Source organism: Liolophura sinensis, chromosome 8 (genome assembly GCF_032854445.1).
Source record: "Liolophura sinensis isolate JHLJ2023 chromosome 8, CUHK_Ljap_v2, whole genome shotgun sequence".
NCBI classification, from domain to species: domain Eukaryota; kingdom Metazoa; phylum Mollusca; class Polyplacophora; order Chitonida; family Chitonidae; genus Liolophura; species Liolophura sinensis.
The window spans coordinates 410,022-428,228 of record NC_088302.1 but is presented as its reverse complement, the minus strand read 5'-3'; the positions used below and the strand labels follow the sequence as shown (position 1 = coordinate 428,228).

Below are 18,207 nucleotides of genomic sequence, written 5' to 3'. Positions count from 1 at the left end.
ACCGCTAGATGGCGCTCAGTCGAAAAATGACAGAATCCAAAATGTCAAAGACGAAAGGGAAAGATTGGTGAAAACAGTAGCCTAAGAGAGCATGTGGAAAATGACTAAAGGTTGAAGTAAATCATGGGAAACCAAACATCCTCATTTTCAGATGAACAATTCGAGGCGTACCAGGTAAGTTTGTTACCACTGACAGCGATGAATTTATTGTTAAGCAAATGTGGCCTCATCTAGTTATTTGGTAGACAACAACAACGTCCTACTTTTTTTTTGGCGGCTGACGTAAGACGAAGATTTTCGATAAAAGACAGCTAAGTCAAGCGTGGCGTTCTAGTCAGTTCCTCAGAAAGTGTTACATCACACTTTTAGGGGTTTTGTCCTCTACACAAACTCAGCACTAGTGATACATTGGCTGACGAAATGGGAACTCGGCATTACATTACAAGTATGTCACATACTATAAAGGCTATAAAGCTTGGCTTGTTCAAGCCACACTTTGTCTGAGAATTTTCTCTGAGAACATTTGCCGAATGGACTACAAATCCTGCTGGATAAGCTGTAGATTTGTTCAATTGTTTACGTTTTTCAAACAGTTGCATATTTAATACTTGGGGAATTCTCAATACAGAAATAGTGAAGAACTTAAGTCGAACTAGCAGAAAAACAAGAATCTCCCAGCATGCCTGATGGTACTGACTCTGGAACTACTCTTGTGGATGAAGGTGCAAATATTAATGGAGATTTGAAGGCAGAACAGAATAAAGCCACTGCTGAAAATGGACAGCCAAAAAATCTGCCCCAATACAGATACTGGAAACACGGGTGGAGAAGCCATCTCCATCCAGATAGGAAAGAAGACATGCTACCGCAAGATGATGCTGACACAGCCAAATCAGTACTAGGCTCTGAACAAAACATGATAGGTACAGGTGATGGCTTTGAAAATGGGAAAACATCAAACCACCCGAGGCATGGACCTTGTAGACATGCGTGGAGACGCCGTCCGCACCTTGAATGGAAGGAAAACATGCCCATACCATCTGATTCTGATATGACTAATGGTGAATTAGCAGCAGGACAGAAGGAATGGTGGAAGATATATGAAGCTCAGAAATTTTCCAAGCACCCAGATGTCAAGGAGCAGAACAAACACCCAAATTTCCCAGATAAATTTGATGGACCTTTTCCTGGTGATCAGCAGTTTGGACCACCATTTCCATTCTACTATCCTTACCATCATCATCATCATCATCATCATTTCCACTGTGGAGGAAGATTTCATGGACCCAAGCCAACATTGCAAGAAAGGCTTCAGCGGGAATTTGACTTCATCTGACAGGTCTGAAGTAAAGTTTGAGCATATTTGATGATTGACAGTTGTTGTTTAGCAAAATGTTGTTCATTAGATGGAATAACCATGTGAAAAAAAAGAGGCTATATATTCATGCTATAATTACATGTATATTGTAATCTTGTGTTTCTAAATTAAAAACGTAGGTATTTTGAAACACAGGCACATTGTCTAGGTTGTACAAGCAACATACATATACATGGCAGTGGCAGACAATATTTATGTGGAATCATTGCCATAGACAACAAGTTTTTAACTTCTTCTTTCTATATTCAGGTAGTCTGGATTAAAATGAGGTTTACTTGGTATCATAACAAGTCAAGGTTATATAAAAGTTGTTATCAGTTTTGTCCTCTCCGACTGTAAGTGGGAAGGTCTGCCAGCAAACCTGCGGATGGTTGTGGGTTTCCCCCGGGCTCTGCCTGGTTTCCACCCACCAAAATGCTGGCCGCCGTCGTATAAGTGAAATATTCTTGAGTATGGCGTAAAACACCAATCAAATAAATAAATAAATAAATAATTAAATAAATGTTGTCAGTTTTGATATTATGTACGTGTACTTTTATATTGTTTATGTTGAATATAAAATAATCCAACAGTTGTTATAAAATAGTTATACTATTCACCCTGTTTGGAATTAAAGTTTATGCATATTTAAAATTAGAACAAGATTTGTTGATTTTGTTATATGTTTGTTAGTCTTTGAATTATGGTAAAGGAAACATACATTATATCAGATAGATAGCCATTAAACACTACCTGGAAAACAGATCATTTTGTTTATTGATTGAAGTTTTTACTTAGTAAAATAATGAAGGGCAGATTCTGATTTTCAGATCAGGTCACAGGTCTGATATGATGTCAGTGGTTACACTATGGAAGAAAAGGCTGTCATTGAACCCAGTGTTTCGAATGCATTTTACTAAGCTGGAAAAAAAAATTTATCAAAATAATTAATGTACTCTCCTGGAATGCATGTAATGGTCTTTCATCTGACACGTATTTTGTTTGGCTTAAAACATTCATGAAGTTGCAAGAAATAAGGTTCATGAAGGACATTCGAATGACTGTGACAAAATTTTTAAAAATTGTCATTGGTCTGCTGGATTTACATTTACTTGGTTTACTCAACCTTTTCAGGTGATGGTAGGATGTAGCTTGTTGATAAATTCTGATAACTTATAGCCATACTGCTTTCAAAAATGCAGCAAATGTTGCCCATTGTGATCTAAAAAGATTTACAAAAATATCATTTATGTACATTCATGGCAGACAGTAGACAAGATTGGTATGTTAGTGGACTGTTTTGGATCTGTAGCCAAAGTATTGACATGTGAACACAATGGCACTCCCTTAGCTCTGTGTGGTGTAACTGTGACAAGCTGTGGCTGCTCACCGGGTACTAACACCTAACCAGTCAGATACCATATGTTACACATTTCTATTCAACTTTTCATCTATACTATAGAAAATTTATACCTAACCTGTGTGATGTGTACAGGACAAGATCTGCACATTTGTACAAGATAGTACAAGTGGAGCACCTGGTCATCATTTCTTGCACTCTTTTACAACCATTTCTTTGCTATATCGTTTCCTGTTACTTGAGTGTCTGTGTAGCCGAAAAGTTTTCAGTCCATTTTGGATTGTTTGAGAGAACGATGAAAAAACCTAATATATATATATATATATATATATATATATATATATATATATATATATATACATGCAGAAAACTTTTCCATTCTGTGGTTAAATCTATTAAATCCCAAGAACAATTTTTACCTATTATTTCGACTAGAATGGTGATTATGTTAAAGGAAAGCCCAGACAGGTCAAACTTCTAGCAAAGGGAAAATATGATACTTGTACATTCTTTTTTGCTCTTTCTCTGCCAGTTGCTCCAATCTGCACACTCTAGTGTGATACGTGCCCTTGTCAGATTTAAGAACACTTAAAAACTGCTTTTGGTTGGGCATAACTCTACCATATCAGGAAACATATGGTTGGGTATGTTCAATATGAAGATATTCATAAGAATTTAACAGGACATGTGGTGTGTAGGAGTCATCAGAATTTAACAAGACGTGATGTGTAGGAGTCATCAGAATTTAACAGGACATGTGGTGTGTAGGAGTCATCAGAATTTAACAGGACATGTGGTGTGTAGGAGTCATTAGAATTTAACAGGACATGTGGTGTGTAGGAGTCATTAGAATTTAACAGGACATGTGGTGTGTAGGAGTCATTAGAATTTAACAGGACATGTGGTGTGTAGGAGTCATTAGAATTTAACAGGACATGTGATGTGTAGGAGTCATTAGAATTTAACAGGACCTGTGGTGTGTAGGAGTCATTAGAATTTAACAGGACATGTGATGTGTAGGATTCATTAGAATTTAACAGGACGTGGTGTGTAGGAGTCATTAGAATTTAAGAGGACATGTGGTGTGTAGGAGTCATTAGAATTTAACAGGACATGTGATGTGTAGGAGTCATTAGAATTTAACAGGACATGTGATGTGTAGGAGTCATTAGAATTTAACAGGACATGTGATGTGTAGGAGTCATTAGAATTTAACAGGACATGTGGTATGTAGGAGATGTCAGAATTTAACAGAACATGTGCATGAAGCTTAACAGACCTTTCTCATGTCTTACATTTGCTGGAGATTTTCTGGTTACCATATTCTGTATGTACAAATGCTTTAGGGAGGAGACTATTTCTGTGACAGACATTTGTCAGAACAGGTACACTGAACACCTATTGTGTATGCGTCTCCTGTAGATTGTGTGACTACAGGCTTATCAGTACTGGCCAGGTACACTGAACACCTATTGTGTATGTGACTCCTTTAGATTTTGTCACTACAGGCTTATCTGTACTGGCCAGGTACACTGAACACCTATTGTGTATGTGACTCCTATAGACTTTGTCACTACAGGCTTATCTGTACTGGCCAGGTACACTGAACACGTATTGCGTATGTGACTCCTATAGACTTTGTCACTACAGGCTTATCTGTACTGGCCAGGTACACTGAATACCTATTGTGTATTTGACTCCTTTAGACTTTGTCACTACAGGCTTATCTGTACTGGCCAGGTACACTGAACACCTATTGTGTATGCGTCTCCAGTAGATTGTGTGACTACAGGCTTATCTGTACTGGCCAGGTACACTGAACACCTATTGTGTATGTGATTCCTATAGACTTTGTCACTACAGGCTTATCTGTACTGGCCAGGTACACTGAACACGTATTGTGTATGTGACTCCTATAGACTTTGTCACTACAGGCTTATCTGTACTGGCCAGGTACACTGAATACCTATTGTGTATTTGACTCCTTTAGACTTTGTCACTACAGGCTTATCTGTACTGGCCAGGTACACTGAACACCTATTGTGTATGCGTCTCCAGTAGATTGTGTGACTACAGGCTTATCTGTACTGGCCAGGTACACTGAACACCTATTGTGTATGTGATTCCTATAGACTTTGTCACTACAGGCTTATCTGTACTGGCCAGGTACACTGAACACCTATTGTGTATGTGACTCCTTTAGACTTTGTCACTACAGGCTTATATGTACTGGCCAGGTACACTGAACACCTATTGTGTATGTGACTCCTTTAGACTTTGTCACTACAGGCTTATCTGTACTGGCCAGGTGCACTGAACACGTATTGTGTATGTGACTCCTATAGACTTTGTCACTACGGGCTTATCCATATTGACCAGGTACACTGAACACCTATTGATTTCTCATTTCCACCTGTATAATTTTGAGAGATTGACAACACTGACCATGCTTCAGCAGCATGCTTCTATTTTAGTGTTAGTGGGAAGGAAAAATCAATGAGTGCTGAGTGTGTGGAAGCCGAACCTGTTTTGTTGGTTGACAATTAAGTGTGAAGTGATTACTGACTTGCTGAATAAGTCAGACGCCTCTTTGTGCATTCGTTCTGCAATACACAGTAAACATTATACATCTACATGTAAATCTGACATTTCTCTACCAGTGGAAAATATCATCTTACATACTTGGGTTTTATATAGACATTATATTTGACAGTATAGAGGGTTTAATGTTTTCTTTCCTGTGGTGCTTTAAAATGTTTCACCATATACGATCACTTGGATTGTACATGTACTTATTACATGACTAATACTAGTATAAGGCTAGGAGTTCAGATTGATTGTTTTGTGTTTTGTGGGAGATCACCAGTGATCTAGTGCTATTCCCAGCACTACTGATCAAGCATATCTTTAAGTGTATAAATTGGTGCAGCGAATGTGGAGCTAATTTCTGATCTGGTTGTCTACAGTTATATACAGTATTGTACACATAATTCTGGAATGTCCAGTGACTGTGGAGCTAATTTCTGACCTGGTTTTCTACAGTTATATACAGTATTGTACACATAAATGTGGAATGTCCAGTGATTGTGGAGCTAATTTCTGACCTGGTTGTCTACAGTTATATACAGTATTGTATACATAATTCTGGAATGCCCAGTGACTGTGGAGCTAATTTCTGACCTGGTTGTCTGCAGTTATATACAGTATTGTACACATAAATCTGGAATGTCCAGTGACTGTGGAGCTAATTTCTGGTCTAGTGACTGTGGAGCTAATTTCTGGTCTGGTTGTCTACAGTTATATACAGTATTGTACACATAAATCTGGAATGTCCAGTGACTGTAGAGCTAATTTCTGACCTGGTTGTCTGCAGTTATATACAGTATTGTACACATAATTCTGGAATGTCCAGTGACTGTGGAGCTAATTTCTGACCTGGTTGTCTACAGTTATATACAGTATTGTACACATAATTCTGGAATGTCCAGTGACTGTGGAGCTAATTTCTGACCTGGTTGTCTACAGTTATATACAGTATTGTACACATAATTCTGGAATGTCCAGTGACTGTGGAGCTAATTTCTGACCTGGTTGTCTACAGTTATATACAGTATTGTACACATAATTCTGGAATGCCCAGTGACTGTGGAGCTAATTTCTGACCTGGTTGTCTGCAGTTATATACAGTATTGTACACATAAATCTGGAATGTCCAGTGACTGTGGAGCTAATTTCTGACCTGGTTGTCTGCAGTTATATACAGTATTGTACACATAAATCTGGAATGTCCAGTGACTGTGGAGCTAATTTCTGGTCTAGTGACTGTGGAGCTAATTTCTGGTCTGGTTGTCTACAGTTATATACAGTATTGTACACATAAATCTGGAATGCCCAGTGACTGTAGAGCTAATTTCTGACCTGGTTGTCTGCAGTTATATACAGTATTGTACACATAATTCTGGAATGTCCAGTGACTGTGGAGCTAATTTCTGACCTGGTTGTCTACAGTTATATACAGTATTGTACACATAATTCTGGAATGTCCAGTGACTGTGGAGCTAATTTCTGACCTGGTTGTCTACAGTTATATACAGTATTGTACACATAATTCTGGAATGTCCAGTGACTGTGGAGCTAATTTCTGACCTGGTTGTCTACAGTTATATACAGTATTGTACACATAATTCTGGAATGCCCAGTGACTGTGGAGCTAATTTCTGACCTGGTTGTCTGCAGTTATATACAGTATTGTACACATAAATCTGGAATGTCCAGTGACTGTGGAGCTAATTTCTGACCTGGTTGTCTACAGTTATATACAGTGTTGTACACATAATTCTGGAATGCCCAGTGACTGTGGAGCTAATTTATGGTTTGGTTGTCTACAGTTATATACAGTATTGTACACATAATTCTGGAATGCCCAGTGACTGTGGATCTAATTTCTGACCTGGTTGTCTACAGTTATATACAGTATTGTACACATAATTCTGGAATGTCCAGTGACTGTGGAGCTAATTTCTGACCTGGTTGTCTACAGTTATATACAGTATTGTACACATAAATCTGGAATGCCCAGTGACTGTGGAGCTAATTTCTGACCTGGTTGTCTACAGTTATATACAGTATTGTACACATAATTCTGGAATGTCCAGTGACTGTGGAGCTAATTTCTGACCTGGTTGTCTACAGTTATATACAGTATTGTACACATAAATCTGGAATGCCCAGTGACTGTGAAGCTAATTTCTGACCTGGTTGTCTACAGTTATATACAGTATTGTACACATAAATCTGGAATGTCCAGTGACTGTGGAGCTAATTTCTGACCTGGTTGTCTACAGTTATATACAGTATTGTACACATAATTCTGGAATGCCCAGTGACTGTGAAGCTAATTTCTGGTTTGGTTGTCTACAGTTATATACAGTATTGTACACATAATTCTGGAATGTCCAGTGACTGTGGAGCTAATTTCTGACCTGGTTGTCTGCAGTTATATACAGTATTGTACACATAAATCTGGAATGTCCAGTGACTGGAGCTGATTTCTGACCTGGTTGTCTGCAGTTATATACAGTATTGTACACATAATTCTGGAATGTCCAGTGACTGTGGAGCTAATTTCTGACCTGGTTGTCTACAGTTATATACAGTATTGTACACATAATTCTGGAATGCCCAGTGACTGTGGAGCTAATTTCTGGTTTGGTTGTCTACAGTTATATACAGTATTGTACACATAATTCTGGAATGTCCAGTGACTGTGGAGCTAATTTCTGACCTGGTTGTCTACAATTATATACAGTATTGTACACATAATTCTGGAATGCCCAGTGACTGTGGAGCTAATTTCTGATCTGGTTGTCTACAGTTATATACAGTATTGTAAACATAAATCTGGAATGTCCAGTGACTGTGGAGCTAATTTCTGACCTGGTTGTCTACAATTATATACAGTATTGTACACATAATTCTGGAATGCCCAGTGACTGTGGAGCTAATTTCTGATCTGGTTGTCTACAGTTATATACAGTATTGTAAACATAAATCTGGAATGCCCAGTGACTGTGGAGCTAATTTCTGGTCTGGTTGTCTACAGTTATATACAGTGTTGTACACATAATTCTGGAATGCCCAGTGACTGTGGAGCTAATTTCTGGTCTGGTTGTCTACAGTTATATACAGTATTGTACACATAAATCTGGAATGCCCAGTGACTGTGGAGCTAATTTCTGGTCTGGTTGTCTACAGTTATATACAGTATTGTACATATTATTCTGGAATGCCCAGTGACTGTGGAGCTAATTTCTGACCTGGTTGTCTGCAGTTATATACAGTATTGTACACATAATTCTGGAATGCCCAGTGACTGTGGAGCTAATTTCTGACCTGGTTGTCTGCAGTTATATACAGTATTGTACATATTATTCTGGAATGCCCAGTGACTGTGGAGCTAATTTCTGGTCTGGTTGTCTACAGTTATATACAGTATTGTACACATAATTCTGGAATGTCCAGTGACTGTGGAGCTAATGTTTGGTCTGGTTGTCTACAGTTATATACAGTATTGTACACATAATTCTGGAATGTCCAGTGACTGTGGAGCTAATTTCTGATCTGGTTGTCTACAGTTATATACAGTATTGTACACATAATTCTGGAATGTCCAGTGACTGTGGAGCTAATTTCTGACCTGTGGTTGTCTACAGTTATATACAGTATTGTACACATAATTCTGGAATGTCCAGTGACTGTGGAGCTAATTTCTGATCTGGTTGTCTACAGTTATATACAGTATTGTACACATAATTCTGGAATGTCCAGTGACTGTGGAGCTAATTTCTGACCTGTGGTTGTCTACAGTTATATACAGTATTGTACACATAATTCTGGAATGTCCAGTGACTGTGGAGCTAATTTCTGATCTGGTTGTCTTTCAGGACTGTACATTTTTTACCAGGAAAGAAATAGTAAGGTAAGGTAATATGAACAATCTTGTCAATTTTTATCCATTACAAAGTTCTCCATTTAGACTCCTTGTTAAGCAAAATGAAAACTCTGAAATAATGTTGATTCAATTTTTGTAAGGTCTTTGTTGGGGATCTTTGATGATTTTTCAATTTGTAAAGTAGGAATTAGACACAGTCTACATACAAATTTACTGGGCCGGCCATTTTGTCCGAAAATGCTGCTTGAATGAAAAGGGGGCTAATCAGGATGAACATTTTAATTTTAATTTTAATTTTAATAAACAAAATGTGGAAGTGTACGTATTATGATACATGTCCAACATATGTGAGGAAGGACAATATTGTAGCCTTGCCATTGTTCCAGAGTGTTCAAGCGGTACAGAGAACTTGCCCCAAACATCGTCCCATTTGATATGAAAGGAGATGAGAGCAGTCAGATTTGCATTCCATATGACATCATTGAAAAGATGCCTGAGCTGAAGGTGGGACACAACCTATAGACATGTTAGAAGAGCTCTGACTTTCATACCACATAAATTATGATTACAACTATTTCTAATGTATCTTAAATCATGGAAGTCCAGTGGTTTCTTGTGGGAATGGTTTCACTTGGGAAGTGTTTTTCTGTGAGAATAGATTTTGCTGTGAGAAGAGATTTCCTCAAGAGGGTGGTTTTCTCTGGGCAATAGTTTCCTCTGTTTCCTCTTTAGGAAGAGATTGCCTCTGGGCAGTCGTTTTCTATGGGGGTAGTTCCTTCAAGGGAGTGGGGAGATTGGACCGTGGTTTCCACTGGGCATTGGGCTCCTGTGGAGAGTGATGTCCCAGTGGGTGGTTCCCTTGGGGGATTTTTTTTCTGGGCAGTGGTTTCCTCTTAGGGTACAACTGGGTTGGGGGTGCTCTGGGCAGATGTTTCCTCTGGTCATTTTTTTTTGTTTGTTTTTTTGTTTGTGAAGTGTTTTTCTCGGAGCAGTGGTTTCCAGTGGGAGCTAATTTCCCTAGGGGGCAGTGGTTTTCTGTTTGAAGTGGCTTTCTCTGGGCAGTGGTTTCCAGTGGGAGCTAATTTCCCTAGGGGGCAGTGGTTTTCTGTTTGAAGTGGCTTTCTCTGGGCTGTGGTTTCCAGTGGGAGCTAATTTCCCTAGGGGGCAGTGGTTTTCTGTTTGAAGTGGCTTTCTCTGGGCTGTGGTTTCCTGTGGGAGCTAATTTTCTTGGGGGAATGGTGCAGCAGTTTCTTCCAGGTGACTTGCTCATTAGGAAACACCAGTTTCTTCCAGGTGACTTGCTCATTAGGAAACACCAGTTTCTTCCAGGTGACTTGCTCATTAGGAAAACTTCAGAATAGATTCAAACAATTGTTGTGTAAAAATGTGAATTTTTATTGCTCTAACCATTAAGATTAGATGTAGACTGGATAACAGGTGTGATGGTGTTTGTTTTTGGTTTGTGCCTGTAGGAAAACCCATTCAGGCAGCGAATCTGTGAGGTGTTTTCTGAGGATGGCTCTGGCAAGATGTCCTTTGATGACTTCCTAGACATGTTCTCGGTGTTCAGTAAGGCTGCTCCCAGGGACATCAAAACTGTGTATGCCTTTAGGATTTATGGTGAGTGTACATGTACTCCTGTGTTAATGGCAAGCTGTAACGCATTTATCTCACACAAACATTTGGACACAAATATTGATCACAAAACATAAATATGTAAACAGTCAGATGTAGTCTCCTGTAACTGGAATTCTCCCTCAGTGGATGTGAGCTTTCATGTAAATTTCATGGTTTGTGTGTATGATGAAAGTAGACAAACTAAACACCAATGAGGTTTTGATTTGTATTAGCTAATGATAGACATGCTTTCTAGATAGCTGTGGATAATAGCTGCGTGTCATTTTCTGAGTACGAAATTTTTGTTTCTTTCTGCATGTTTTCAGATTTTGATGGAGACAATTACTTAGGACGAGGGGATTTGGAGAAAACTCTGAGGTCTCTTACAAGAAATGAGCTGAGTAGTGATGATGTAGAGTTCGTAGTTGACAAGGTAAGGTTACATTTTCAGCTCACCTGTTTGAAGGAAGGTGAGGTATTGTGGAAATGGGGGAAATGGCGCTGTTGACATTGGTGTTGGTGTCTGGTTAAGCTTTTGTCTGGTTAAGCTTTTTTAGCACCTGTGTAATGGGTTATCATACTTGGGTTGAGGGTTAACCTGTTTTTTAGCCCCCTTGTCTAAGGTAAAGTGTGTAAGTGTACATACTGGGTTAGAAGGTTAAACTTTTTACGTTTTTTTGGCACCTGTATAATGGGCACTCATACATGGATTGAAGCTTAGATTTTCTTTTTTGATTTGCGGTTTGCAAATTTAAAAATTTTGTTTTGGAATGTCATATAAAGAGAGAGATCAGTGATTACAGAGTAAACTATTAAGCTTAATAGAAAAAAACTATTAATTTCTGTGCCCAGTTGTTGGAGCTGGAGTGTAGGAGCTAATAGTGGTATTAAGTCATACTTCATATTTAAAGTTTTTGCCAATCTCTGCAGCCAATGCAGTTCTCCAAAGTCAAAGGATATCAGCAGCTGTTTTACTTCATATTTAATATAATGTTACATAATTTTGTTAGGTCTAATTGCGAACTTGAAGACTTGGCTTGAAGTTAAATTTGGTATTAAGTTGTAAACCAGTTTTGAACAACTATGCCCAAGAGATAAGGGAGATAATCCAGCCCAACTAATAATAGTAACACTGGTACACCACAATATTGAAGCTGTGTTGTTAGCCATGCGTCTCTGTTTTCTCTGTGTTACTGTAGGTGTTTGAGGAGGCAGACTTAGATGATGACAACATGCTCTCCTATATAGAATTTGAACATGTCATATCCAGAGCACCAGATTTTTTAGAGTAAGTTCAATGTACATTTTTATTATGTATTTATTTGATTGGTGTTTTATGCTGTACTCCAGAATATTTCACTTGTAGTATTTCACTTGACAGCCAGCATTATGTTGGGAGAAAACCAGGCTGAGGCCATGAGAAACCCATGACCATCTGCAGGTTGCTGGCAGACCCATTTTTATTAAAGATACAAGTACATGAGAATTATTACATGAGAAGTGAATAATTATAATTCTTTTATAACATGCAGTATTGGTTTTGAATTTAAATGGCACCAGATAGTGAAAATTGTGAGTAATGTGGAAAATGTTCTTATTGAAATATGCCCTAATTATTGTATCCTGTATGTTTTTATACTTTTTTTGTTACAGAACATTCCATATTCGCATCTGACCCACGTCTCTCCTGCAAGACAAAAACACCTGTACTGTAAATCATATTCATGTATGTATGTGTGTGTTTGTGAAATCAGGGTGTGGACAGTGCAGCTGTGTTAAAAGGTATAACTTCTGTCCAGAACATTTTGACTATTTCTTTTCAAACAGATTTATGTCTGTCCATGTCACTTGTGTCATGTGAGATGTTTGCAACATAGGAAAGTCTGGCATGATGATCTATGGTGTTAGGATAAAATCTTTGATTGTTATATGGTGTTAGCTGACAGGTAGAGGTGGTGAGCGTGAATTGCAACTCAGGATGTGATTTACACTACTGTATATCTGTGTGACACTACTGAGAACATGTGTGACACTACAGAGAACATGTGTGACACTACAGAGAACATGTGTGACACTACTGAGATGTGTGAAACAACTGAGTACATGGAACACTCTACTGAGTACATGTGACACAGTAGTGAGTACATGTGACACACTTCTGAGTACATGTAACTCACTGCTGAATTCATGTGACGCGTTAATGAGGACATGTGACTTGATACTGAGTACATGTTATGCACTACTGAGTACATGTCACATACAACTAAGTAAAAATGACACTGCTGAGTACATGTGACACACTCATGAGTACATGTCACACACAACTGAGAACAGTTTACATACAACTGAGTGCATGTCACACACAACTACATGTAAGTACAAATGACACTGCTGAGTACATGTCACACACTCTTGAGTACATGTCACATACAACTAAGTACAAATGACACTACTGAGTACATGTGTCATGCTCCTGAGTACATGTCACACATTCCTGAGTACATGTCACACACAACTAAGTACAAATGACACTACTGAGTACATGTGTTACACTCCTGAGTACATGTCACACACAACTAAGTACAAATGACACTACTGAGTACATGTGTCACACTCCTGAGTACATGTCACACACAACTGAGTACACATAACGTAGGTGCTGCATGACATTCATTCGGGGAGAGGAGTGATGTTTGGAGCGGGTAAGGACATTTGGACCTAATGGAGTGAATGCTTCTGTCGATGTCAAACATTTTTCTTTTTAAATAGAAACTGTTTGCAGATATTAAAAGCGTACTTAGAAGACGAAAGAAAAAAGGGGCACTATACTGTACGTGTTTGTTTTTATGACTACATGTAACTGTAGTTATAACTAATCATATAAATATACCTAATTATATTTTAACAATATCATCTGTGTGTATGCATAAACTACATCTATGTGAGAAAATGTCATTGAAAAAGTTCATGAATTGTTATATTTATTAGTTCATATAATCTAATAATACATGTATATGAATGGATGTCAGGTATTTTACAACAATATACAGTACTATTATGCACTCTTCATTGTTATTGAGGATATTCTTACTCTGTTCTCACAACATTGTCCATTTATAAAGCCACAGAGTGGCATTGATTGCCATGTATACACTGCAGTATACATCTGATCATAGAAGTGGTTTAGGGCATCAATTTTGGGGGCCTTCACAAGAAGTACAGTTTAGTCACTCGGAGTGCCCTCAGAAGATGTATAAATTAACACCTTGTAATTGGGCCAACAGTTCAGTGAATGTTAATACTTGAGTCTTCTGTGATGTAACGAAGGTACGTTCATCTACACCCAGGTGAAACAGGCTGGTACTTACATACTTAGTTGAAGATGTGTAGCAAAGACCTAATTTGTGGGAGTTAACATTTATTCTTTTTAAAATGGCATGAATGCACTTTGGTTGTCGTTACTTAAAACCAAATATGGTTATATCAAGATTCATGATGTATAAATTATTTTAAAACTTTTGTGTTGAGATGTACTGTTAACCTGTACATGTAACCTGTTAATTGCATTTTTAGATAACTAGAGTGCTGTGTTGAGGTAGGTACAAATGGCGTCCATATAATAGGCCTCCTGTGAATTACCTACCTTCTTTGATAACATAAGGCGAGATTAGTTTTTAAGGCACGAAGCTGCGAAAAGTGCGACCTGACCTGTTAAAGCATGTGCTATGTAGGTTTTGTCATGATACTGACAATTATTTTCTAGACAATAGGATGTAAAAAAAATTCTCAGAAATGTCTGGAAATCATCAGCGAAGTCGATATTCAGCTCAGTTATTATACACATATTTTACAGAGTTCGCTGAAGCTGTCTACTGAATTTAATTTGGGCCAGGATCTTTACATTCCCTCTGAATGGATTAAAACATTTGATAACATTTATCCTGGGCTTACCGTATTAGTTGACAAAATTAAAATCTGTCCTATAGCTATATTTTTAACTAGCTCACGCCGATTTATCACTGAAACTTGCCATTAGTAATTTACAGAGGCCCAACTTAGCCATACCTTTTAAATTTGAGAGTGACTGCAAGGGAGGTAATTCACTGCAACACTACTAAGTCCACTATTACAGTAAAGATATTGCTCGTTTTTCAATTTTTCTACAAAGCAACCTTACATATATAAAGCATAGTGTTGTTATCTACAGTCTTAAATTAATGTATTTAATATTTAACCAGTGATATTGAATTTTTTTTACTTTAGAATGTTGCACAAACTGTACATTTAGTGTAACAGATTTTTGTTATGGGCATAATAGAGGGTTGTTTTATGTACTTGAGTCTTATTTACAATATTTGTTGAGTTAGAAAATGTATTTTGCTATCTGACTGAGTTTGATTTATTAATTACCACATTTTGTATTAAGTTTTTGCTTTCACCCAAAGAAGTTTGTTGATACTTTTCACAGGAAGTAGATTTCAAATTTAACTTTCGTGTATTTTCTTTTCAGATAGATTATTTTTATCAATAGTTGTGAGACTTAAACCTATCTAGTCAGTGTTTATTTATGACAGCTGTTTATTGTAACTACAGTATTTGGCATTCTTCATTTGTTTCCATTTGTTTTGATCTTGGAACATTCCATATTGTATTGGACTGTCATTGCAATAATAAGAATTCCAATAAATCCTATTTATTTCACCTGTGTGTTTTGTTTGTCTTGGAAATGTCAAGCTGTGTGAAGGGACCCAAAGGCCTATTCTTAGTTTAAGGATACATGAAACGTTAGGTTCAAATTTGTTAATATGCAGAACGTGCCCCGACATAATCAACGGGTAGAAGTGGCATTATCTACAGTTTTTAAGGCATCAGCCGTCATTTGTGAAAATTTCAGATCATTTACTGAGAACATACATAAATACATGTATTTCTCAAAAATGACAGGTTTCTCTTTGTGCCCAGAAGTAGTTTTCCTGGTTCTACTTACATTATATGCCCAAATATTAGTCAAGTGAATTGTGTTTGCTTCAATGGCAGGGCCTCCAAGGCCGAGTGTTGCGTGTGCTAGAGCAGCATAATGACTCAAAAGACTCTCACCAGGCCAGTATGGCCTGATGTCCTGTCATACACGGGAAGGTCTGCTAACAACCGCCCTGCTCTGCCCAATTCCTCCCACCACATTGCTGGCCACCGTTGTATAATTGAGGTATTCTTGAGTATGGCGTACAAGTAAATAAATATCTGAATGGATGTTAGCCCGAGCTGATTGACTTGATTGACGTCGTATGGGTAGAGGACTGTTGTTCGCCAGGAACATGACAGACCACCAGGTGTCATCCCGAACTGCAACCAGTGGAAACTAGATTCCAACAATCGTATTCAGTGGTGAAAGGCATGTGGTCTGGAGCGAGATGTCTGAACACTGAGTCAGCGAGAGGGACGTCTTAGGTGACTGGGCCATGGAGAGGAAGGTCAACGAATGAGGTCTCAGGTGACGGTGTCAACGAGGATGATGTCCCAAATGCCTGGGTCAGCTAAAAGCCACGGTGGTGTTTTAGAGGACTGAGTGAGCGAGAGGGGCGTCTTAGGGGACTAAGTCAGCGAGAGGGACGTTTTAGACAAATGAGCCAGGGAGAGAGGAATTAGCGAGGGTTCTTCTCAGTTACTGTTTATTCACCAGTCTAAATACGAAAGCATATTCAAAGAATAAATGCCGTTGGAACAAAAAAGAAAAACGTTAAGATAAAAAAGTAAATAGAGAATCTGGATGGTCTTTCAGTATCCGGTAGAGTAAGAACAATATGATCATACTGACATCATATTCTCACATGTTTGTAAAAAATAAGGTTTGTGAGAAATTACAGAGCCAGAGACACTGCACACTCCGTCTACTCTCAGCTACTAGAGGATTATCCTCATTGTAAAATTCAAGAAAGTAGAAGTGAAGGCGTTTACCTTATTTTAAGGTGACTGTATATTAAATATGATGACAACACAGCATTTTGAGCAATTCTCGACCAGTGACGTCTACTAAATTGCAATTGGTATCACTGCAATTTTTTACCAAATTCTACTTAAGCCAAGTGTCTTAGAGGGCCTGTAACTTGCTACTATTTAAGTGTTGACACGAACAGTTAGAATAATATATAAAACTTAAAAGAAATAAAACGTAAACTAATAAGAGGCCGGCTTTCACAGGTTTCTCGTGACGAGTGCCAGCTATTAAACTATTGCCGCTGCTTTGGTTATACTGCACATGCTGTAGTCTTTCACACTGTACGTTTGCAGTAACCTGACAGATCGCACTAATCAAGACACATTACTGTATTTCTATACTGAAATGTACGAGAAAATTAAATAAATGTACATATATTCCCAACAAAAGGCAAATACTTAGATCTGACCCAAGGAATGGTGGATATGAATTTAATGTGGAACTGTGGGTAGACTAACAATACGGGCTTGATCATGGGATATGTCAGTAAGCATTAGAGGTTTACTGGTAGAAGACTGCTCGGTAGATCATCTCTTTATTTTCCGTACAGAGCTGTGAAAGGTTTCAAAGCGTGATGAGGCGCCTCGTATGTCCCTCTGTTATGTACAGCTGGCACTATCCTTGTACTAAATCTAACAACACATAGGCTATGTGACCCTGAACAGAGAGATGTATAGTGTGGGTTTGGTCCATATCATTAGCTCTTCTTGTCCATACATGTGAAATCCCTTATTCATGGTTTGTCTGTAGGGTATGATGATGAATTTAGAAAAATGTTCTACATATCCTGAAATTGCCTTACTTTATCATGAATGGTCGGAGGGGGCATGTCGCCCACTGAACACGCCTACCCAACATTGCATTTGCAATGTCAACATAAGTTTTATACTGCAATGTAACAGCGTTTTAATGTATTTCCACTTGTTGCCGCCCACCATACATCATCCTTCCATTAAATGAGAAAAAGTGCGAGATACCCTTTAGCTAAAGCTTATTGCTCTCAACATGTATACCTGATGTTTGCCCACAGAAATTATTCCCTTACACTCAGAAATCTCTTAGTCTATATACGGGGTTCTGATAACTTGGCTGTTCTCATCTGAGCAAACATGTATTGTTGAGGTGAGAACAATGGGGCCATTCGTGGAGCTGGATACCTGTGTGGTGGCCTACATGTTATGATAACCACGGCGATATGCGCTAACCTACTTATTGCTCTTCAGCCAGTCTGTATAGAAATGAGCCATTCAATTTGCCATCATTGTACATCACGGAGAAAGACTTCTCAGTGCGTCTTAGAGAATTTTGAACCGGTAGTGGAAAAAACTCCAAGAAATAAGGTTAACAGTATGAATTAGGGTCAGATATTGTGGTTTGTAAGTTTCACATAAAGGTGACATGTGACAAGTCTTGCTACGCAGCACCGC

At 38.2% G+C, this 18,207-nt stretch overlaps 1 protein-coding gene across 1 annotated transcript; it reads left to right on the top strand.

The window, feature by feature from the left end:
* Positions 1 to 18: 18 nt before the first annotated feature.
* Positions 19 to 15,468, top strand: LOC135472716 (calcium and integrin-binding family member 3-like). Its single transcript, XM_064752358.1, has 7 exons — positions 19 to 174; positions 9,161 to 9,195; positions 9,555 to 9,672; positions 10,641 to 10,788; positions 11,112 to 11,218; positions 11,985 to 12,073; positions 12,439 to 15,468. Exons 1-7 carry the CDS (start codon positions 124 to 126, stop codon positions 12,458 to 12,460), a joined length of 570 nt encoding a protein of 189 aa, XP_064608428.1. The 5' UTR covers positions 19 to 123; the 3' UTR covers positions 12,461 to 15,468.
* Positions 15,469 to 18,207: the final 2,739 nt, after the last annotated feature.

Coding starts and splice junctions, on each gene's coding strand:
- LOC135472716 (XM_064752358.1), top strand. CDS start 124: ATGGGAAACCAAACATCCTCATTTTCAGATGAACAATTCGAGGCGTAC. Junction 9,196..9,554: donor ACCAGGAAAGAAATAGTAAG/GTAAGGTAATAT, acceptor CCATTGTTCCAG/AGTGTTCAAGCGGTACAGAG. Junction 10,789..11,111: donor GTATGCCTTTAGGATTTATG/GTGAGTGTACAT, acceptor GCATGTTTTCAG/ATTTTGATGGAGACAATTAC.